General features: G+C 38.2%; 2 protein-coding genes across 3 annotated transcripts; one reads left to right on the plus strand and one right to left on the minus strand.

The window, feature by feature from the left end:
- Positions 1-434: 434 nt before the first annotated feature.
- LOC138028898 (ubiquitin carboxyl-terminal hydrolase 2-like) lies at positions 435-16,515 on the minus strand. 2 transcript variants are annotated; one of them, XM_068876536.1, is made up of 12 exons: positions 15,575-16,515; positions 11,295-11,351; positions 8,531-8,627; positions 6,835-6,946; positions 6,618-6,731; positions 6,134-6,198; positions 5,912-6,015; positions 4,297-4,425; positions 2,716-2,794; positions 2,354-2,455; positions 1,571-1,697; positions 435-1,232 (listed from the first exon to the last, which is right to left on the minus strand). In XM_068876536.1, the coding sequence occupies exons 1-12, from the start codon at positions 16,364-16,366 to the stop codon at positions 1,145-1,147; spliced, it is 1,866 nt and encodes a 621-aa protein (XP_068732637.1). In that variant the 5' UTR covers positions 16,367-16,515; the 3' UTR covers positions 435-1,144. The 2 variants fall into 2 exon arrangements, with proteins under 2 accessions (XP_068732637.1, XP_068732638.1); XM_068876537.1 differs by lacking the exon at positions 15,575-16,515 and adding an exon at positions 11,473-12,079.
- Positions 16,516-17,758: 1,243 nt separating this feature from the next.
- Positions 17,759-21,995, plus strand: LOC138029851 (B-cell lymphoma 3 protein-like). The gene is made up of 5 exons (XM_068877662.1): positions 17,759-18,366; positions 19,664-19,772; positions 20,015-20,405; positions 20,723-20,932; positions 21,360-21,995. Exons 1-5 carry the CDS (start codon positions 17,904-17,906, stop codon positions 21,444-21,446), a joined length of 1,260 nt encoding a protein of 419 aa, XP_068733763.1. The 5' UTR covers positions 17,759-17,903; the 3' UTR covers positions 21,447-21,995.
- Positions 21,996-23,636: the final 1,641 nt, after the last annotated feature.

The following is a 23,636-nucleotide window of genomic DNA, read 5'->3' on the forward strand; positions in this document are numbered from 1 at the left end:
ATCGTAAAACTGAAACTTCTCCGCATCAGCTTCTTACTCACATCAAGCAAAAGCTAAGGTGGCTGTCAGAGAAGTGCTGCTCTACAAAGTGGGATTGACTACGACTCTGTTCAACTGGCAACCTGTTTTAGTTTAAAGTTCTGTGCCAGTCTACCAATGACTGTTTTTACACCTCAAGTAGATAAATGACTTGTCTTCTTATAGAAAGATAATTGAAATGGTTTTTGTGTGATTCTCCGGGAGAAATTTCAGCCTAACGGTGTGCTCAGTATTCAATCTCCCATTCATCCCGTTTTCGTTTTTCGTTACTTTTTTCATCATCAGCCCTATTTAAATTTATCGAGGTTAGCTATTCCGAAAGGAACACTTAATCGCTTTAGAGAAATTGACTGTCGTGTCCAAGTATTGTGTAAATAAACAGGTAAACGTAACGCTTTTTAAGGGGTGGAATAAATTTATTCACAATGTCCTTTCATTTTTCTAATGTTATTATATTACAAAATCTGTTCAGGTTGAACCCATAAATAATATATTTCCTTGTAATAAAAACACGGACTAAACCATTTGATACTTTGTACATGAATTGTGATCAATAAAAATCCCTTAAAACCTTCGTTATTAAGGTAGTAATAAACAATATAAGAAATATCACAATTTACCACACTTGTAAGAGCAAGGCCGAGGAGAAGAACAAGGACTTTTTCAGTGTTGAACGCGTTTGGACGGATCTCTTCATATCATACATCGAGGGAATTTATATGCCCTAATCGTTGCAGGCAACTTTACTAACAGTAAATAAAAGATAAAAAGGCAGCTACCACCATAAAAACGCAAATCGTAGTAGGCAAAGTTATTATCCATCAATCTCATACATGTCACGGATTATGCTCTCCATGACCAGGATTGAGAATGCAAAATAGCTTCAGTGTAAAATTCTGAAAAAATCTTCCGACTCGACAACGAAAAAAATTCGATCCCATTTGCCGGGCTTCATAGTAAAGTTGAATTTACACAATTATCATTTCGTAGAAACGGAAACAAATGTCACATTTTATGACAACACCTGTTCTTCCTTGCAATACAAATCACAAACGGCCAACAACCAAAGAGAGCGCATGAAAATATAAAAATATCAGCGTGTGCGTCAGAGTGACGACTTTCGGTTCTCTCTCTCATAAAACAGGATGTAGGCTTGATTTCCTCGCACCCTTGAAGGCGAAATGGGGTCCACCCTAGAGAAAAGACAGTCTGTTAGTGAACGGTCAAGGTTGTTCTACAATCCTGGACGAAATTGTTGAAACAATGAAGTCAATAGAGCACAATCGATTCCAAAGGCGGCGCATGCGCACAACCTCCATACGAAGCTGATTTGAAATCCGGAAACATTCTGAAAAGTTGCAGTTGGTTTCAACATTGTTTTGAGGTGGTGGTGTGAGGCCGTTATGAGGAGGATTATTGAAGTCCCAAGAATATTTGGCCGCGATTGTAGAGATGAAGGAGTTATTTAAAATTTATTCAATGTTAATACTGTCACAATTTATAAGCAGACTTAGCAATGAAATTATCTCACCGAGAATCATTAAAGCAGTGCCAGTCCTTGCTTATTGGGTGTTTACAGTAAGCCGTGTAGTGGCCTGCATACGTGCTTCCTGAGTGGTTTGACACTGCATACAGCGAATATGTGACTGGATTTATTTCTGCAATTTGAGACATTATTATCAGAAGATTAACGAAGAGATACATAATCTCGTTATTGACTCGAGGATAATCAGAAAAAAAATTCAAATTTCAGAGCATTCTCAGCTCCTTCTCATCGAGGCAATCCCGAGGCAACATAAAAAATATCTATCTCAAATAATTTACCGGGGTTAGCATACACTATTTTCTGTTTTTTAACCAAAAGATTACTCCGCCTTTTTTTACAAGTAAATTTTGCCCAATATGGCAAAGTGTGATTAAAGCACCTCTTCTCGACTTTCTTTGCCTTGAACAAGTGTTTTGCCGTGGATAGTCTCCATGCCTGGTCTGAGCTTCGGCCAACGCTTTAAATTGTATACATTTTTCACAAATGTAATGGAAAGAGTGAATCAGGGACAGACCATATTCTAGTTTCTGAAGGAGGGATGTGAAGTGGCCTTTGTAAAGCCTTCATGAAAAGGTTACAAGTACTAAATGAAATTCCCACAGAAACAAAACCCAAGAGCGAAACATCAAATAAAACTAAAAAGGTAGACTGAACGCACTTGCCAATTGCTGGGTTATGGGTTAAAAAGTACTAGCCTTAAAAATGAGTAAAGGAACTTGGAAAACAAATTCACATAAAATGGGAATTCTTTGGTCTCAATTAACTCACTTTCAGGATCAGAGGAGAATTCTGTAAGATCCAATGACAATGGAAAATCAACGTTTGATTGAAGCTTTGAACGATAACTGAAGCCAGAGAAACGCTTTAGGTCTGCGTAATGAAGTGTCAAGGAAAGAACACTGAACGGAAACGTCGATACTTTAAGAAACTACCGTATGCTTAGAATGCTTATTTCACAAGAGTTGAGCAATATTTGTTGCAAACCGACCGAGTCCACCGGCCACCATCCGACTCAGATTCGGTGTATTGGACAACCCTCGGTTATTATTTGAAAAACAAAGCAAATAGAATAGATAATAGTGACGGCAGAATGCCTTGATCACTTACACACGGAAACGTGCAAAGGATACGTAAAACTAGAATTGGTGGAAATCTCTGGATTGAGAACTTCTTAGTCGCTTTGCCCTTGCCTTTACACTTGTCGCATGTCTAAGAAAGGAAGATAAATTCAAATTCAAGGTAAAAAAAGAACAATTGACATGAGTAAGGTTAAGCAGGGAGAACAGAGGACATCTGGATCGCGACGAACAGCATCTGGACATCTCTTGTTGTACACTTGAAACGGGACAGTTAAAAGTATTTTCAATAAGCGGCTGGCAATGAAATAGGTGACTGTGACTGGAGCGCCAAGCTAAGACGAGAGCCTGCATACAGGCCCTAAATGTGACAGCTAGGAGATCACTTATGTCCAGACATGCGCCATATTATACAGCTGTTTCCAGAAAGGTTGTTCAAAAGAAGCGTAAGAGCGTTTGCGACAATGCTGAAAGGTAGTATGGGAGATATTCAATAAAATTTATTCAACTTGTAGTGAACGCCCAGAATCGAAGATGCCACGACCGTCCAGTGAAGACCTATTATGATGAGCGGAAAGAGTTCTTAGGATATAGCGTTGATGAAGTGGCACAGGCTTATGTTAAACTCTCTCCCGCCATCACGCTACCAAAACACGTCCAAAAACAAAAGGGTTCATTTAGCAAAAACGACGGCTCTGCAAGTGCGCCACGATTTTTGGTACATTTCTCCGACCTTCTCTGTAAGGTTAAAGTCGTCAGAATTATGCTTTCTCTGTGAATCCTAACCCTTTGTTACTACTTCATGACCTGGATCATTTGACTGAATTTTGAAACTCACTCGTACCTCAATGTCAGTAACATAGCATGAGCATGTATTTCTAGGTGACGTTTTCGAAAGCATTGCAGTTATGTTTTTGTTGACTCAACTAACAGTTTACCGTAATGCCCATTGTCGCGTACGCTTTTATGCTTCTTTTGGACAACCTTTCTCGAAATAGCTGTATGCAAGCCCAATTTTGACATTCAGCACGAAGTGTCCCTTTACGTCTAAGACTTAGCTATCTATTTTCAGCAACAAGTTATAAGGGTAAAGGTTAGCATTATTTTTAGGTCAGGGTAAGTGCAGTAGTTTATCCTCACTTTAAGAGCAGCATTTGTGGGACACTTTGTGACGTTAATTGTCTGTATTCTGAGACATGACTGATGTTGAAGTTGAGGAGAAGGGCAAGGGCGCAAGGGCAGACTTGTTTAATTCTGCTGCATATAGAGCTAGCACCCCGGGGGGTCTTAAACAGAGTAGGAAAATCAGCGATATTTGTCTTAAACAGGGTCAGGGTATGAGGGGCCGGGCCGCGCCGCACCTCCCCACCCAGGGATATATCGAGCCCCTCCCCCCGGGGGGGGGGGGGGCTAGGACAAGGATGATAACTGGCTCCTTTTAAAATCCCGAAGTTTAAAAGATTTTGTTTTAAAAGTATGGTCCAATGGGTGAGGTGTCGCGTTTTCATTATTAACTCGCTACTAGTTCCATTTTCTCATCGTTGGTCTAGAATTTGAGGTCATGATCTTAGGCCAGTTGGGGTTTAAATACATTATTTTTATGTTTGATTTGAAATATTTCACAGGGTTACTCACAGGCTGCTCGTCACCATTCAATACTTCCTCTTTAGTGAAAGATCGCATGCAGTCTATGATGGTGACATCACCATCATCTGTTCCGCTGTATCTTCTTCCTACAGAGGACGACGATGAGGACGACATTTTCTGCCAAAAAAATAAAATTTGAAAAAATTAAACGAAAAGGTTTGCATTGGTTAACTTGTTAACACTTCTTGTCATGAAGAAATATGAAACGTGAGTCAAGCAGTTGATTATAAGATCCTCCAATAATTGCTGGTGACTATGCTCAACTGTATGAAATGCACCCCTCCCTGCATCAAACTGGTTCTTTCCTTTAAATTTATGATGCTTATTTTAATTTTTACCTTCTCTTATCTTTATCTCGCCAAGCTATGTTTCTACTTTGAATGTCTTTTACATATCAGTTGTAGTGATAAAAAAATATCATTTTTGTTATCATATATTTAATTAAAAATTATTCGCCGAAGTCGAAGTGATTATCGGTGAATATTCACCGAGACGAAGTCGAGGTGAATATTCACCGATAATCACTTCGCCTGAGGCGAATAATTGTTTTAGTATAAATACATAGGGGATTATTTCAAAAAAGAGAAAAAAAAACATTTCAACGCGAAATCATCTTCACTTACAGTGGCAAAATGACTACTGGCAGCCATTTTGTCCGTCGAGGTGATTATCGGCGGATAATCCGAGATAGCCAGCCAATGAGAGCACGCGATTTTGTATAATCACCTGTGTATTTATACTAACAATAATTATTATTATTCTCTGAGAAAAAGAAAACGGAAGTTGCAGCATCAGTGGATTTTCGAATGATTACCTAAGTGGTTTAATAATACTTCCTCCATACAATTTAAAATATTGTTCTCTCCAAACATATAACCTGCGGTTCAAGATCACAGTTGACATTTAATTCTGTCCTGTATAAACAGCGAGTATGTGAATAAGTGAACGAGTGTTAGAGCCCTAATTTAATCACATCTTTGGATCATTACAGAACTCACTTCTACACGTCCTGTAGCCATGAAAAAAAGAAGAAGTTGATTAACAGGTCACTTGTTCATTATTCTTAAAACTGAAGACCTCTGCTGAATAATAATACTACATGAATGTTGTCTTTAAATCTAATTGCCCTATTTTTTTTCTAAAATTGCTTCAAGAAAAAATTTACAAGCTGATGTCTGATCTCAATTTACAAGCTGAGGTTTGATATCACCCTAGGAAAGAAAAGGAACTTTATGCAAGTGTCTAGTCGTTCTAGCGCTGGAGCACTAATTGGGGACACTGTCAACTGAAATTAACAATTGAAGGCAAATCAAGTCAAATGTTTGTTTTTGAGAAGAGGGGAAACAGGAGCACCCAAAGAAAACCAAGTTGATATTTTTGAGGAGAGCGGAAAACCGGAGAACCTAGAAAAAACCTGAGCGGAGAAGAGTAGAGAACCAACAACGAGTCTGGGAATCGAACCCAGGCCACATTAGTGGGAGGCGAGTGCTCTCACCACTGTGCCATCCCTGCACTCCGAAAGAAATTGTAAACAGTCATGAGACTTTGTGATACATGTGGTACATTAATCCTAAAGCCTTGCTGTAGTTAACAATGAACCTACCCTTGGAATAGGAATTGACAAATCCCAAAATGGATCAAATGTGACCGATGTGTGATTACATGAACAGAATGTTAACTTGCTTTTCAACTGTCCAACAAACAGATCTGAAGGAAAGACCCGAAAAATAATAATTTGTAAATACTTTTAACACTTTTTTAAGTTCTGAAAGGTCACCGTAATGGTGGGACAACTGGTAAAAGTAACGGTATTGTATGTACATACCAGTCATTAAACTTTTGTCTACAGAAAGATAGCTCTCCCAAGATTTCTCTGCAATCTGAAGTTCACTGGTAAAAGGGAAAAATTAATAATATACTAATCAATATTACTTATTTGCAGGATATTTAGCATTGCAGGTTAAAATTGCATTTTTCCAAAAGTCATACAAATTTGACTGATTTTTATGGAGGGTTTAGACTGCAGGTTGCAGGTTAGTAGTGCAGGTCATTGCGTAGTTTCAGTTACGGTAAAACAATGACCTGCAACCTGTCAGCTACAGTTCTTGCTTCTTTGTTAGCTAATAGCTACAGATATTGCACACCATCTAAAAAAAGATTATGCTGGAAAGAAGGAATTTTCATGCCTTAATGACAATCAGTACCAAGCTGTTTGCCATTTGATGTTTTGTGTAAACGTGATCTCTGTAGTATCAGCACTGACATTTTAATGAATAGCATACATGTGACCTTGGCTAATGATAAATTACCTAAAGGAGTCTGGAAATTCACATTGCCTGTATTTTGGCTTGGGTTTAATTTCATTTAAGTCATCATGAAGTCCTTCCAAAAGAAAGCGTAAAAATTCCTGTGCATCTTGCTGGCTGTCAACAACAAAGAAAATGAAATTAATTTTCTTTATTCCTATAGCTTCCACACAGCTCTAACAGCATGTTGAAGTGTAAATTTAGAAAACAAACTTAATACCTGTATCCCATGAATCGTGGTGCAAATCTTTGAATTTGTGTCTTAAATGTATGTGGAGACAGTACTTCATTACTGCTTGTCTTCCACATAGACTTGATCAATTCTACATATGCTGTAGATCAAAACAATGACTCAGTTTCTACATGCACTATCACTTGCATTTAGTAGCACAGTATGCCTTGTTGCATCTTTTTGCTTTGCTACAACTGACAAAGAACTTACATTTGTAAATTATTTTTGTCTCTGCTGCTATTTACAGTGCAATGCGCCTTACTGTGGCCATCCAACAAACTTTCACATTTGACAACTTCATGTAAATACATCAACTCGACAATCCATGCAATGGTGCTCAACTTACAACCGTGCAAACTTTGCCAGGAGGCATGACTGTCAATCAAATTTGCACACCCTGATTGGCCGATAATTTGCAAACTTTGTTAGGTGGTCACAGTAAAGCACATCACACTGTAAATGCATAATTCCACTAATTGTTAAACAAACAAACAGATAAATCCATCTTAAAATTGCTTGAACTACAATCTCTGGTCAAATGTTGGTCAACCTATCTGAGTGCCAGTACCACAAGGAAACATGGTAGTTTCATAAGCTCAAGTCCATGTTCTAGGTGCCAAAAGAATCCTTAGTCTAGCAATTTGGGGGAGGGTACAAATATCAGACCAAATCAACTCTGATTAAAAAAGCAAATGATTTTAACCAAGGAGTCATATCAAAAGCTGACAGAATAAGATTGTCCAGGTGTCACAGTAGTGCTGCAGGGTTCATTTTAACTGACATTTTGACAACCTGAGCAGCCATCCTCAGGTTCTCACTTGACTCTGGGGATAACTTCCACTCAGGGTGTCAAAACGTCAATGTCACCCAGCAAAAGTCCTTCTCAGGACTACTCTCACCTCTCAGCAGTGGGCGAGGGGGGGAGGGGAATTACTTCAAATTTCAAGTGGCAGGGGTTCGTGATACTGGTAGTTCCCGTGTATCCCGGCATGGAAGTTTTAGGGGGTTACATTTTGGTCCAGGGATTTTTTTTTTGCCTCCATTCGATTATCCCTGTCACTTGAAATCCAGAATAGCCCACCAGGGTCTCACCCGGAGGGTGTAAAGAGCAGGTATTGCTAACCTTAGGCTTAAAGTTTCCTAAAGCATAGTGTTTAGGCCTAATATTATTAGCATAAGTAAAAGGTTTTGCTTGTTTCAACTATGGTGAAACAACAACCTGCAACCTTCAAACATGACACTTTCCACCCTCCAACTCTCACCTGGACAATATTACTTCATCGGAGCAACTTCAGAATACCCAGCCACGATTGCATGACATGGAATTAGCTTAGAAGAAAAGCTTAGAAGAAGCATCCTAAACATTCATAATAGCTAACCTTAGGCCTAAAAACTTTTCTTTAGGCCTAATTAGGCCTAAGGTTAGCTGTTATGAATGTTTAGGATATTTTTCTTCTAAGCTAATTCCATGTCACGCAATCGTGGCCGGGTATTCTGAAGTTTAGCCACTTCATCAAATTTCAACTTACTTTCCTTGTTCCATACGCTAATCTTGGCTATGTAAAGTAACAGTAGACAAGTTTTGCTTAGTTTTGAAAAGTGTGGAGTTCAATATTAGTGTTAGGGTGATTTAATTTAAGTCAATCAAGTCTGACTTTTGTATTTTCCTTAATTTAATAAACACCTTGAATAAGCTTTCCCTTTAAGCGTTGACTTTTCAGGAGTTGTTCTGTTAATGGTTTTGTGTGACTCAAACATTGGAGGATTGAATTCATGAAACACTGTAGAGGAAAAAATAATGAGTTTTGAAATCAAGAAGTGAATGCCTAATGGTCATTCACATAAACCATTTTACAGTTATAGCTAGGTTATCTGGCTTAAGAGTGGAAGCAAGGCTGCTGGTGACCCTGCTTTGATACAAACCCTTGTGCTTTTGTAATGCTATTGTAGACTAATTAGAATTACAACAACACAATTTATATGATAAAAGCAGTGAGGTCTGTATCAGTACAAGGTCAGTCCAGCAGTCTCCCAACCATTAATAAGCTAGGTCACTGAGAAAGCAACTGGCCTATTGTCATAAATTAGTCAGGTGAATAGAAAATCCGTAGAAAAAAGCATTCTAAACAAATCTACATGTACATTCATGTGCAATACATTCCTGCAAAGAGAGAGTATTACAACAGTAACACAGACATTAACAGCCGTGTACAACAGACCATTTTACAGTTCTTTGCTCTTTGCTCAGTTACACTCCTTTCGTTTTTTCTTTGGCAGAATGTTTTCTCGCTAAATATTTTGAGCAAGAGCTGATACAATGTACAATGTAGTGTACTATATTTCTGCTGGTCATTGAACCATGCCTTCTTCAGGTACAATGAGAGTTTGCACTGGATTGCTTCCATGTAAATATACATAATTATACATGTAGTAAATGGATGTAGACGTAATACTGGAAATAAAATCTGTTAGTTACAACTAATTGAATTCAAATACTGAAAGAGTAACAGAAAAATAACAGAGCTTAAAAGAGCTTCCTCAGCCTTACTGATTGAGTTGGAAAATATTTTTTGGTAGGAATTAATTGCAGATCTGATCAAACATACACCGACAGTTTGTCCATGGTTACTCGAACACTCTTTTCTTGTTGCTTGAAGTTGGCCTTACGGATTTTTCAAACTTGCTGTATTGAGCAAGACAGTGTCACTCGTGTTGCATGAAAATGCTGGTTGGTAATGATAATTTGTTTTTTATTCTTTATACAAACCTGGCTGATTTAAATGCTTTTGCAAAATTCGTATTGTTTGGTTTATGAGTTTTGTTTTGTTTGTCATGTGAGAAATAGACCTTTTCGGCTTGTACATTTTTTTTTTCCCAATACAGATCATATGATAATACTCAGGAGGTTTGGTCTTTTGTTTTGTTCATTAAAATGAGGGCATGCAAGCATGAATATGCCTGCATGCACTCAAAGATTGACTCCTGCTTCTGTGATGTTGTGCTTATCCTCTAAAGCCCTTTATCGTTGAACAACGAAACAGGTTAGTTAGAGGTTTACATGTTCGATTTTCTGAGAACTTTTTCGAAACTCAAGGACAAAATGCCCGCATATACAACAACTGCTGAACGACAAAACTATTAAGCGCTTGAGGCCCTGATTTTTTTTGTGTCCCAGATTAGTGTCCCAGTAACATTTAACAAAAAAATTAAGAAATTGCTTTTTTTGCCATCAAAAATGGGGGATCGACTTATACACGGGTAAATATGGTAAGAAAAGCAAGGTCAACCCAGCCTTGCTTTTATTCAAAGGCCTGGAGAACAGCTGTGCTGTTCCCGACCCAGCTTACCACATGTCTTGCATGTGAACCTGCCACTTAAAGGGGTGCCTAAAACACCCGCCTGGAACGTTAACTACGCCATGCTGATGAGGCTCAGCATGCATGATGTGTTGGCCATGACGGGTTGGTGTTTGTGTCACCTTGCTTGTTCATTTGTACTGGTAACTGAGCACAGAATTATTGTAAACCCAAATAACCCACAGAATAATAACCCTCTCCATTAAGCCATGTGCAAACATCTTTCAACGAAGGTGCCCTTTATGGATTGAGTGTGGACAATGTGCAAGCCATGGCTGCAAGTCACTGGAGCCAACATGGCGAGCCATGCAAGTCAACATGTGAGTCACACAGTTATCGAAAGCTAACCATTTTGAAATGGGTGCTTGGACTTAAATACGAGAGTTGCATGACTTGCATGGCTTGTAGTTTGTCGAGACTCTTGCGGATTTTTCAAGCAGGAGGTTTTGTCAAGGCAATGATGAATGAGTTATGAAAGTGCTATGTAGAACTTAAATGGAGCAAGAATTTATACAATTTCTGACAAACAAGTTGCCAGAAAATGCTGACTTTATGCGTGCATCAGCAGGTTTCCCCCTGGGAAGAAAAACACTGACAATTTCCCCACCCCTGGGGATCAAATAATAATAATAATAATAATAATAATAATAATAATAATAATAATGCAATTGCAAAAGTGCCTTTTTGTTAAAGAGGAAATACTTTAAGACCAATGGGAAATGTTCCTTGGTTCCAGTGCCTCTGAGTGTGGGAAATAAGCTTGTGTCTCTGATTAAACAAAATATGATAGCTTTTCAAAAACTTTGAGGAAATGAATAGTTTTAGCTACGGTGATTGTATGATGAAATACTGCTGACTTAAACAAAATCCCCAGGGTTGGCCCATGGGGGTATTCAAAGTGTGTACAAATCCCCAAGCCCTCAGGCAATAAATGCCTCACAATCTCAACAAATGCCCCTCAGTTCTCGTGGGTTCCATGAGGGTGGCACCCAGGGGGAAGCCGCTGGATTATGAACTGTCAATAATATTATTATTATTTTAATAAAATAGTTCCTATATCTTTTTAGAAAAATACATGGCATGAAAGTTTACCGTATTTCCCAAATTACGCAGACCAGCAAGGCCATCAGAGCTTCCTCTGCTAATTGGCTAAAAGAGGAAAGCAAACAAAAAATTATTGCTAACATACATGGACAAGTGCTCAAAAATAGCTGAACTAATGGTCAGCCAAAACAGTCTCCATTTGAATCCTAAAACATACATGACTTACCATAAAATATCTTTTGAAGTTAATGACAGATTTTTGTCGTCCAAAGACATGGGATGGTACATTTTTGTGGGAGTCAAAGTTCCGTTTGGCCAAAAATACCCATAAAATACAGAAGACGAAGTGAATTCCCAAAACTGAACTTAATTCTGTCTCAGCAGCCACTGTATTTTTTAGAGCCCAGTTGCAGTGTGATTATTACAATGCCTTCACAAAACTGTAAAAGGACATTTCAAAACCAGATCATAGCCATAAAATATCACAAAAATGACAGGTTTTCTTGTTTGGTTGCTAAAAAAAAGTATGCACTAAAATTATTGTAAGGATAATTTGACAAAAAAACTAAAATATGCAAAACAGTTTATAAAGTACCTGTTGGTTAATTGGCAGAATCCCACGAAAGAGTCTGATGTATGAATTAATAATGTGGATAAAAATATGATCAAATGCTTTATTTGTTAAAGACAACATTTTCAAAAAGGCAATTAAAAGAAAAATCTTTAGAGAAGTCTTCTTATTTTGGATTACTAAAACTAGAATTTTATTTGTACTACCATTTGCATCCGTCCTTGAAGAGTGACGAAGTTTTACTTTTCAAACGTCAACGGTTTGTCCGGTCTTGTGTCACTTTTGACCAATAAAACGTTGGTGGTTATGTTGTGAAATTGACCAAGTTTTTGACAGTATACCAGCAGGTTTTGTTTACATGATCTTCAAGTTTTCAGGTTTTCGTGAGAGCGGAGATATTTATGAATCTGCCCAGGAATCTAGAAGAGTTATAAACATCTATCTCCCGTGAGTTTCAAAAGACACAAATTATGGAATTTGGTATACTTTACCAAGAAGAGATACGTGATTCAGCAACTACGAGAAAAATATACATGAAAACAAAGTGAAACTAGAAAAATCTGCGTCTAGGGCATTCTGCACGCACACGCTGTTCCGTGTTTCAAGGAGCATTTAAAATCTTGATTTCAAGCAACTCCTGGATGGTAATTTACCTCATTCCAAACTTGCTGACTTTTTTTGTCTCCCTTGCAAAACCAGCAGAGACGTTATTAGGGCGGTCATGCAAACCCGAATACTCTCACGAAAAATGGGAAAACTTTGAGAGAACGTGAACAAAACATGCTGGTATGCTGTCAAAAACGTTGTCAATTTCACAACATAACTGCCAACGTTTCATTGGTCAAGTGATACATAACCTGACAAGCCGTAAATGTTTGAAAAGTAAAACTTCGTGTAAAATTCGTCAAGCTTCAAGGATGGATGCAAATGGTAGTAAAACAATGAGTAAATCATCATCATCATCATCATCATCATCATTTGATAAACCAAATTTGGAAAGAGACGTTAGATGTAGATTTCTAGGAAACTATGAAACTACTAAGAAGTGGCTGAGATTTTGCATATTACAATAACAAATTACTGGCAATATCTCTTAGCTTTTTAAACGCAATATTATTCTTGTTAATCTCTCGTTATTTTTGCATTTATTGGCGTCCAAAAAGTTTTATCACTGGAAGTTCACTCACAGAGACAAAACTTAAGGGATTTACTGTTAGTACATGACTACTTGGTTACAATGAATCAGGCATAAATAGAAGTCAATCAAAACTATGACCAAGAGACATATGGGTGCTTGCAAGGTTCAGCTATTATACACCCTGAATCTGTCTAGGGCAGAGATGTCCAAAGTTAAACAATTTAACAACAAATTAATGTTGTAAAAAAGGGTTTCTTCTGTTCACAGTTCAACAAAAATTTAAAGGGCACAAGTCTGCCACTGGTGTCATTTACTAAGGAACAGGGATTATGCAGTGGTGAGTACACTTGCCTGCCACCGATGCAATACAGTCTGAATAATTATGTGGGTTGAATTTCTTGGTTCTCAACTCCTCTGTGGGAGGTTTTTCGCTGGATATTCTGGGTTTCCCTACTTAACAAAAATCAATAGTTGATTCACTTGCTTTGATTTCACATTGTGTGATTTTATTTTATTTACAGTTTCTCTGATTAGCTTGCAGCTCTTGTGCTTGCTTAAATGATAAGCCAGTATCTTTAACTGAGTAATCATCATCATCATCATCATTTGCTTGAGGGAAATTCAAATGAAAGATAAAATGATTGCAAACCCCAATTTCAAGGACACAACCAGTTGGTGTTGGCATAGTTGAGTTCTGGCCCGCAGAAGTTAAATCCAAGTAACAGTCAGTAGGATTTGACAGCTCCACAAATCCATAGACAGATCAACCATGTGGCCTCCATAAATACAAAAACTCAATTTTAAATTCTTCTTTATATTAAACTTCAATGTATTGACCACTGGAGAGTATTTTACCTTTTGAATGGTTAAAAGACAGGGTGAATAATTTGTGATATGCTCAGGTCATTAAGATTCTGCTTGGGGAACAATATGTTCAAGTCCCATTGATAATAAAGGGGACTTTAAGATACGCTGACTATGGACTACGGACTACAGCGAGGAGGTGTTTGGGACTGCGACGAGACACTGGGTTGAATTTCTCCCCTGAGCCACTGTCATGAGCTCACAATGGTGAGTAGTCGTAAAAGTTTTTGTTGTCAGCAAAGGCGGCACCAGTGGCAAAGAAAGGTCAGAGAAAAACCAATTCATTCTATCAAAACGAAGACACATTTTTCATTTCAATTTTGAACCAATTAGTATTTGTAGTGGTATGATTTTCGTTTCGAGCAACACTTTAGGCAGAATAATTTGGAAGAGTTTTGATGTTCTTGATTTTGAATGAAAGTATCATGTCATTAAGGGCAATGGATTTTGCTTAATTCTATTAAGTGAACTGATTCAATGGTGTCACATCATATATACTACCTCAGTACTTAAAGCAGTGCGCATTTTAGGGTTTGCTCTCAGTCTTGAGATTCGGTTTGAGAAAATATTTTGCCTCAATTTTGATAATCATCTGAATTGATCTCACTCAGCTGGTGGAAATGGAGCGCTTTAACATGTTTTGCAAGACATTTGTTTGTACTGTATATTACATGTATTTGTAAAGGCAAGAACTGCTGCTTTGCCCATTGCACGTAGTCTAACAGTAACTTAACTTGATATTTTCACGCCATCTGGGCCCTGTACTCGATCCCAAACTTGGGGTACATGTGTCCAGCGGTAGTCTGTAGTCCGTAGTCAGTGTATCTTAAAGTCCCTATTATTTTGAGATGGTCACATGTAGTTTTAAGAGCAATGATGCTTTGCTATGATTCAGAGCTTTCACTTAATGAGGAGAATTAAGAGTTATTTGACTGATGAGAGGATAAGATCATGAACAATAAAATCTTGTAAACAGATCCTGCCCTTTGTTTAAATTTCAACAAAGACATGCACATAATGACACAATTTTAGGGAAACAAGTGAAATAGCTGGGGTAATGCTAATGGCTACCAATAATGCCAACTTGAAAATCAGCCAGGAGGTTAGGGAAAATTAATCATAAATGGCAAATGTGAAAAACAACTCTTTATGCGATCAGTTGTACATGTATTGTCACCTGACCTATTCCGTGGCCATTATCATGTTCATGTACTGGTACTTGAGATCTTTGACCAACAAATTTTCTGTTATGACATGGGCACAGTGGCAAAAAATCCGAGTGCAAATCACAGCTATGAACTTTCATCTACTAGTGAGGAAGCTCTACCACCGAGTTGGTGGGATCTTAGGTCCATATTGCCAATTACTTTCAAAACAATTTTGCACAGATGTTAAGAAATTGGAAATTTAACGAAAAAAGGGAACACTGAAGTCGCCAACTATAACAGAGCACTTTTCTTTCCCTTGAGATTTTTTTTGGTAATGTATGCTCACAGGATGCTATCGCAGGGGAAAGTCTAGGCTTTGCTTGTTCGTCTGCGGAAAGGTGGATAGCTGCTTTCCGCACCGACGCTTGGTGATTGGGTTTGGTGCAATTGAGTCATTCACTGTATAGTGATTCATGTGATGGATAGCCCCTATCCAACACTATAAGTAGTGCATGTACGACCTTGGAGCATAGCTTACAGCCAGCTGGAATCAGCTCTATGCTGGTTTTTGCAAGTAAGATACTTACAATATCAGTATTTCACTTACTGAGGGAGATGAATTTGACGAACTCAATGATGACCTTCTTGTATACTTGAGATCATTTCCAGGTAAGGCTGTTATGGTTACCTTGCGCGCCTTGTCAGAATCTGTAAGATGGTATCCGCTCTTGTCAACTGAAGAACCGTTACACGGGTCCTTGTCAGATGCGTAAGAATGAGTCTTAGTTTGTGACGTCTTATCTTCCCAATGATCCTTGTAATGCAGGTGTGTTGTTGATTGATAAACACTAGAAGTGCTGCTGTTGTTATGCCTGTGTTTAGAGTTTGCATAATGCTCTGAATTAAACTGAAGACGATGATGCCCTCTTTTATCACTAGAAGACGCATTAGTTCTCGATGATTCAAATTCATCACTAGAACCATTCTTTGTATTAAGACAGGATAATGATCTCGATTTCTGTCGGTAGATAGCAGTAAGTTTTCCGTATCTAACATTCGATCCTCTTCCTTCGCTAACATGTCCAGAGTCATCTAAAGTTTTCCTTCCAGCAGTCGGTGCATCAATGTTCAGAGAAGAGTTATGGCGTGAGACATTACTTCCGCGCGATCGTCGCTCTCTTGTAGGGTTACTAGTCACATATTTACATGTATCCATCTTGGGCTTATTTGGCAACGGGCCCGGGCCATTTGGAAGCGCTCGTATCCCTTTATTCTGCCGTGGCTTCTGCATGTATGAACTAGTTGAACATGTAGCACCAGCTACGGGCTGGTTATTTGTTCTTTGCCTCTGAAAAACCCGTGAAGATGTTGTAGTGGCCCGTTGCATAACCACAGACATTGGTGTACCATACAGGTAAGAAAACGTCCCTGTTAAAACCCAAAACCTTCGATCACGTCCTTCTAGCGTAGTATTACTGTATTCAATTCAAGTCTCCAGTTACGAAATTTGTGCCGGCCGCCATTATCGGCTTGATCACGTGACTTCTGTTTGCCACCATTTGTGATGTCATAGCAACCAATTGATGGGAGCCTCTGAGGGGCCCTTCCAACGAATTTCATGTTTTTTAAAAATAAACTTTTGAAAAAGGCGTTTGGAAAGACGTTTGTTAACCCTTCTTTAATATATGTTTGTAGAAGTACCTGCTCCTGTTAAAAAGAAATTGATACATTTGCATTAATAAAATAATCATTAAGCTTATATCACCAACAACATTTTTTGGCATACCAAAGTATCACAGCAACATAAAAACGAACAAATACTTGATTTTGAAAGAACTATGCTAAGTTATCTTTCGTCATTTTAAACGAGGCTGCGTAGGAAGCATTTCAGGGTGGTTTCATAGCAAAGAAAGCAGATGGGAATTTCCCTAAAATGCATATAACAATAACTCTCAAAAAAGAAACGATAGTTTTCAATTATATTTACAATACAAGTTTCGACATACTCATATCATGTTCAGTTGTAAATGAGCTTTTTTAACGGTTGTACACTTGAATTTACATTAAGGTACGTTACAAAATTTCGTGTCAGAACTTGCGTACAATTTGAATATGAAGTATGAAATGCGCAGGAAACAAAAATAGCGCAGATAGCAATAAAATAAAAGACAAAATAACAGCGTAATTAAAAAGAAAGAGACAAATCTAAATGCCTCAACTGCTGATTAAGAATGGGATTTCCCCACTTAATGTGCAATGCGTCTTTGATCTTAATTTGGAATTTTGAGGCGGCAGAATCTAGGATCGTGAAACATTCTGTATTACAAGAGTCATGACAGGCCCAAGATGACTGCAGGTGTCTGTAATAATAATAATAATAATAATAATAATAATAATAATAATAATAATAATAATAATAATAATAATAATAATAATAATAATTTTTAATAATAATATCTTTATTAGACTGAAAAGACCGATCAGCAAAATCAAAAGATTTGCTAGTATAAACCGGTGATCAGTAGCAATAGTATTATTATAAAGAGGTATGTACAAAAATATATGCAGGATCACATCAATGCTTTAAGCTAGGCTTTAAGCTAGGGAAATGCACTTAAATTTTTGCTTTCCGATTTCCTTTCGATACTCAGTTACAAATCGCGAGAACAAAGCGCACGGAGCGGAAGAGCTCTCCAAAGCGAAAGTGGGAAAGTCCCAGTCGAATGAACAGCATGAATCTTATTGGCTCACGACTCACACGGGCTCTGAAGTGGTTCTAAAAATACGGCTTACTCCATCCGCTGTATGCTTGGAGGTTTGTTGGAATCGAAGTCGTTTTGTGGAGTAACAGCAAGGCACTCAAAATAGCAAATTCCTGGCTATAATAAGGTAGATAGTTCCAGGAGAAAGGCTCAACTTTGAATAACACACATCAAATGGAGCTCACCACAGTGGATTTCGTATCACACGGACTTAATTTAACTTCCGCTTTGGGAACGAATTTTGCGGATTCTGTTCAGAGGACAACGAAAGACGCTATTAAACGAAAGCTGACAGCAAGAGTTTCCCCGATAACACGGCAAACAGATGAAATTTATAATCCAAGGGTAGATTCTAAAAAATCATATTCTCATCACCCAAATAGCGATTGCAATGTAAAGAAGGAACATGTTGGACACAGTAATTGCTCAGCCATGACAAGTTCTTCACGAAATCTTAGAGTTCACAAAAAACTGGCGGAGAAGCGCAAATCACCGGCCACAAGTGTAATGATTCCACAAAACTCTGAAAAATCGAACTCATCGCACTTGACTAGAGAAGATCCCCCCTCGAAACGTCTGCGAACCATATTGCCGCGAACGTCAACAACAACAAGTTCGGCACAAGGAATAACTCAAGGTATTATAAAAAGATAAAAAATCAACAGAAAATTAAAAAAAAATAATTGGGTTGAAGACATAACGTTTGAAAATGCTTAGTCGGCCTAGGAAAATCTTTTGACATCACATCTTATTGAAAACCAGACTAAAGGGTCCCTTGAACAGTGTGAAAAGCCTTGGATGGGAGTAGTTAAGCGCCACATCACACGATTTGCTTAGTCAGTGGTAATATGATCTTTATGTCAGTGAATCTCATCGAAAAGGAAAAACATTTTTTCCTTTTATTCCTGGCTGATGTAGGAAAAAATATGTTTTTTTAAACTTCCCACAAAAGGGGCTATCCCTATTTTCTGCAATGTTTAATTGAGAAGTCTTCGTATTTGGGAATTACCCTTCCATGGATGTCATCGTGTAAGTACGCAACACTTTATGCTACGCTAAGTCACAGGCAACCCAGGTTTCAAAAATTATTTTTTGACAGGTTTATGGAATACTAGTACTGGTATTTATTCTTGGTTCACGTCACGCAAGTATCACTCAGAGAAAAAATAAAATCGCTTACCATTCAATAAATTAAGTCAAGAAATTGAGATATTGTAGAAGGGTAATAAATGAACACTGTGTCAACTCGAAATATTCGTCAAAGGGTACCACTCAAAATCAAAATGCCCCTCTGACACCAACATGGTGGCCAGAAACCAGTGGAAATATCTAGAGTTGACTTTCAAGGCTCTCTCAATTTTTTTTCTCTCTGCTAAACTTGAAAACATTTGTATAGACACTTCTCTTAAGATATTGGTTATACAGGATTCGAAAAAACAAGGCGAATCAATATTTTCAAGTACATTACATGTTTCTCAGAAGCAATCCAGATGTCATACAGTGTAAAAAAAATTGAAATTTAAACTTCTCATATTTCAAAATAAAGCATGTCACTGAGATGAAAACAGGCCAGCAGATATATCTTTAACATGTCTTTTACCCCTTGAAGGCAATAACTCAAAATTTTTAATTTTATTTTTTCTGACATCACATGAAAACCAAGAATTGTAGGACTGTGAATGGGATAATAATTTCATTGTTAGAACAATATGTTCTCAGATTTTCTGTCAGGGGGCATCCTTGTATTCAGCCATTATTTGGGGCATGCCATAGCTTCCTCCATTCAGAGAAAAGTTGACTGATTTCCCAAGAGGCAAGAGGACTTCATGCTGCCCCTCATATGGGCTGTGTAGAAGACAAATTCTTGGAGGGTGGGTCCGATGAGGTCAGTGTTTTACAGAGTGTAATACCATTCCCAATTTCCCATTGAACAGATCAAGCAGTAACTCCTAAAACACCGATGAGTCCAGAACCCAAACTATTAAGCCTCCTGTCAGCTTCAGAGTGCCATTTAGCTGCTCTCCAAGATGAAGATGGGGATACGTAAGTCATCTTTCTTAGTTATTACATTGTTAGTGCGACTTGTATTTTTCAGAAATTCTAATTCTTCCCAGTACTGAATTCACTTCATTTTCTTTTGTATGATGGTCTTCTCACCCCCTCACAGTTGATAAATCTTGGTTAGTTTGCCAATACCCTCCTTTACATTTATCTAGTCCAACCCCTCTCTCCCCAAAGGGCCAGGCAGACACTTATTACGTTTTAATCTTTACGTCCAAACGCAGGCCACTCCACATCGCTATTGCACATGGAAATAGTCAGCTGACAGAATACCTTATTGACCTGATGCAATGCATGACACTTGACATTTACAACAACCTGAAGCAGACACCGCTTCACTTGGCAGTAATAACTGGACAAGCTCAGATTGTTGGAAAACTGGTCTCTGCAGGAGCCAATGGTAACATGCCAGATAGAAATGGCCACACACCCTGTCATCTTGCTTGCCAGAGGTCATATGTAGATTGCTTGAAAAAGCTTGTTATGGTCACCAATGGAGTTGACCTTGAACTTAAAAATTATAGTGGATTTACTCCTCTCCATGAAGCTGTAATTGCACAATGTACCAGGAGTGTTAGATGTCTGGTTGAACATGGTGCAAATCCTAATTCCAAGGTTAGTAAGTTGAGATAGATTTCCACCAAGAAACCTCTAGGGAAGGTTACATCAGCTGCAACATCCATGATGGCATCTCATACTGCAAATGATTTTTAAGGAACCATGGACCCATTTCTCAAAACGTTTTGGGCCCAAAAAGCACTCGTGAAATTGCCATCTGCTTGTTTTGATAAGTTGGCCTGTTCACAAATTTTCCAGGGAACAAATTGTTAATTCAGGTTGAAGTTTTTGTTACACTGATAAATTACTAATATTCTGAATCCCCACCCCCACCCCCAGTCATTGATTCTCACTCCACCTTTTGTTTTTGCCAGGATGGTAAGAGTGGTCGCACACCTCTCCATCATGCAGTAGAGACAGAGAATACTAACGTGATTGCAGAACTACTCAGATGGGGAGCCAACCCTGGTGAGCCAGCATTCTCAGGAAATACTCCAATCCAAATAGCAAGTGGACGGGGAATGCAATCTATAAGGCAGCAACTGGAAAACAGCTCAAAAGGAACTGTCTTAGAATATAAACAGGTGAGAAATGTAGTACTGGACATCTAGTATATTAACCCATTGAGTCCTGAACCGCCCACTATTGATGAGTAAAGTTGTCTAGGGTTAGACAATAAAATTGATTGAGTCTCACTCCTAGGGTTCAATGGGTTAACTAATTCGGATTTAACTTTTGGTAAATGCGGCATGCGGGACTACTTGTGTTGATGAACCTCTTTATGTCCAAATTATGGGGTATGCCGGACTACTGATGTTGATGAACGAGTTCATGTCCTTGGTACCACAAACTATGTTCACTATCAGTTTAATGTATGGAACAAACATTATCTCCCAGTCCCTTGGCTGTTCGTTAAATTGAGGTTCCCCATACCACTACCAAATCCAAGCAAAACTTATGTAAATGACCACACTGAAGGTGTTAACTTATTTGACATTGATTTCATTTTAGGTCTGTTCTAAACAGCATCAGCCAGTAATGGTACCATTCAGCTATGAAGACAACAAGCACATGATTTTCAAATCAACCTATGCTTAAAATGGCTGATTCCATAGAAGAGGACCATCATTCATGGCAAGAACACTGCACAACTTAGTGATGTGAAGTTACACTACCCAAACACAAATCCATTTTGAAGGTCTAATCATTTTTACTCTTCTAGGAAAGCTTTTTGATCTTGTCCCTTTCATTTTGAATGTCTTTTTACCGCTGCTGTTTTTCAGTGGTTTCATTAAATTAAGTGTTAACAGCCAACAAAAAGAATAAGCTACAATGTACGTCACTCAGAAAAGTTGGCTACTTTTTTCCCTAAATTGAAAAAATTAAAGACAGATTCTTTCAAACCCAAAATTAAAAATCATTTAACATCAGTCTTAACATGATCACCAATGTATTTTTTAAATGAAAGGTGGAGTTTGGTAGTGTTCCTTAAAAAATGGCATGCCCTAAGACAGTGCTGAGAGAAAGGGGTCTTTAGGCCCCATTGTTGATATGAAACCCCTGTTAGCAGGGTACTTTTCATTACGTTTACAAAAACAACATTAATAATAAATTATTGTTAATAATAAATTGTTGCTTTTGTACAAGGACTTGTTTTGATAACTGAAGATATTTTGTAGAAATATGTTTGTCCAAATACATAAATTTATCACAAAATTATAATCACTTATGTCCATTGAGTTAATAATGTTCCATTGCTGTGCAATGAAAAGTATCATGTGTTCAAACAACAACAACAATCCTATGTAAAGTGTTTACTCTCGTTTTTATTGGCATTTCTGTAAATATACCTCAAAATGAAAAGAAAAAAAAAAACATCGGTAAAAGGGCTTTTGTAGAAATCAATGTTATATCATGTCAAAATAAAAATGACCAAAAAACTGTTGCCTTTGTTTTAAAATTAACAAGAGGCTATGGGTAGCCTTCACTTAGTTCAATTGCCTTTAAAGTTCACAGTATTTCAGTGTTTTTTTGGTGACCGTATCTTGGTCAATACCCAGTTTATTTCCAGGGGCGTAGCCAAGGGTGGTCCTGGGGTGCCCGTGACCCTCCCTTTGTGACAGTCAACAACATAATACAAACCATATCTGTGATAATGGAACAGAGTAATTTACGTCATCTGCAACTTGATTGATTGACATTACCTTTGAATGAAGAGATTCCGAGTTCGAATTCTACTTGGAGTGCCTTCTCTGAAAAGTCTCTGTACCGCGCACAGGTGGCTCAGTTGGTTTTGCATCATGTAATATTCTGCCCTGGGTATTGTTATTCATGACATGTAGATAAGGTATGGGGAATTGCTCTGGCCTGGGACAAGCCCAGACCAGGCTAAGAAGATCTCCGGGTAGGTGGTCCAGGCTTCAAACCCAGCTTCCTCAAAGGGAGGGCGGGTGGGGGTGCCAACTGTTCACTGCTGCAGACTAGAGTAGAGTGCACAATGGGGAGTATTTGTTTGCCCTTTATGTGAATATTACATATCATTTATTCATCCCTAGGGCATTTATTACCAATTCAAATTGACTTTAAATAGGGCTGTCATGCAGGAGGTCGAGAGTTTGACTCCGGCCAGACCAGCACTCAGGGTATTAAAATAAATGAGGAGAAAGTGCTGCCTTTGTAATTACATCCGAAAATGGTTAGACTTTCAAGTCTTCTTGGATAAGGACTGTAAACTGGGAGTCCTGTTTCATAGCCCCTTGTTGGAAATCAATTAGTATGGGACGTTAAAGAATCCACTCACTTCTCGAAAAGAGAAGGGAACATTGTCCCTGGTGTTGTGGACTGACCTAACCTGATTGGGGGCATCTTTCATTTCACTACCTAAATAAATTGTAACTGCATAACAAAGCAGACTGGCCAAAGCCCTGAGGGGAGAGACTACTTCTCTACACCAGCCACATAAATCTTACACATGCACAGGAAAATCGCGATCCCAAAAAAAAATACTCATAAAAAAAGAGGAGTCAGAGCCGAATCCTGTACTTTGTTCTTTGAACAAAGTAAAAGTGTTGGACTTTTATTCTTATGTTACAAAAGTTGAATTGAAGATGCTATCTACAAGTAAAATACTTGTAGCTTCTGCCCATTACGAATTTAAAAGACCAGCTGTATTTGAAAATGCAGCCAGCCAGCATATGGGGTACTCATGCTGTTGGACTGATGCCCAAACTTGAAAAAGTTCAATGCACAGCTGCAAGATTTGTTGCTGGTGATGATCAAAATTACAAA

This window comes from Montipora capricornis, chromosome 13 (assembly GCF_036669925.1).
Source record: "Montipora capricornis isolate CH-2021 chromosome 13, ASM3666992v2, whole genome shotgun sequence".
Taxonomy (NCBI): Eukaryota; Metazoa; Cnidaria; class Anthozoa; order Scleractinia; family Acroporidae; genus Montipora; species Montipora capricornis.

Bases quoted from the DNA above. Each gene is read 5' to 3' on its own strand.
- LOC138029851 (XM_068877662.1), top strand. From the start codon at position 17,904: ATGGAGCTCACCACAGTGGATTTCGTATCACACGGACTTAATTTAACT. The intron at 20,406-20,722 runs GTTAGTAAGTTG...TGTTTTTGCCAG, and splicing joins GTGCAAATCCTAATTCCAAG to GATGGTAAGAGTGGTCGCAC. The intron at 20,933-21,359 runs GTGAGAAATGTA...ATTTCATTTTAG, and splicing joins CTGTCTTAGAATATAAACAG to GTCTGTTCTAAACAGCATCA.
- LOC138028898 (XM_068876536.1), bottom strand. From the start codon at position 16,366: ATGTCTGTGGTTATGCAACGGGCCACTACAACATCTTCACGGGTTTTT. The intron at 6,947-8,530 runs GTGTTTATTAAA...TTTGATCTACAG, and splicing joins AAAGGGAAAGCTTATTCAAG to CATATGTAGAATTGATCAAG. The intron at 6,016-6,133 runs GTATGTACATAC...TCTTTCCTTCAG, and splicing joins AGACAAAAGTTTAATGACTG to ATCTGTTTGTTGGACAGTTG.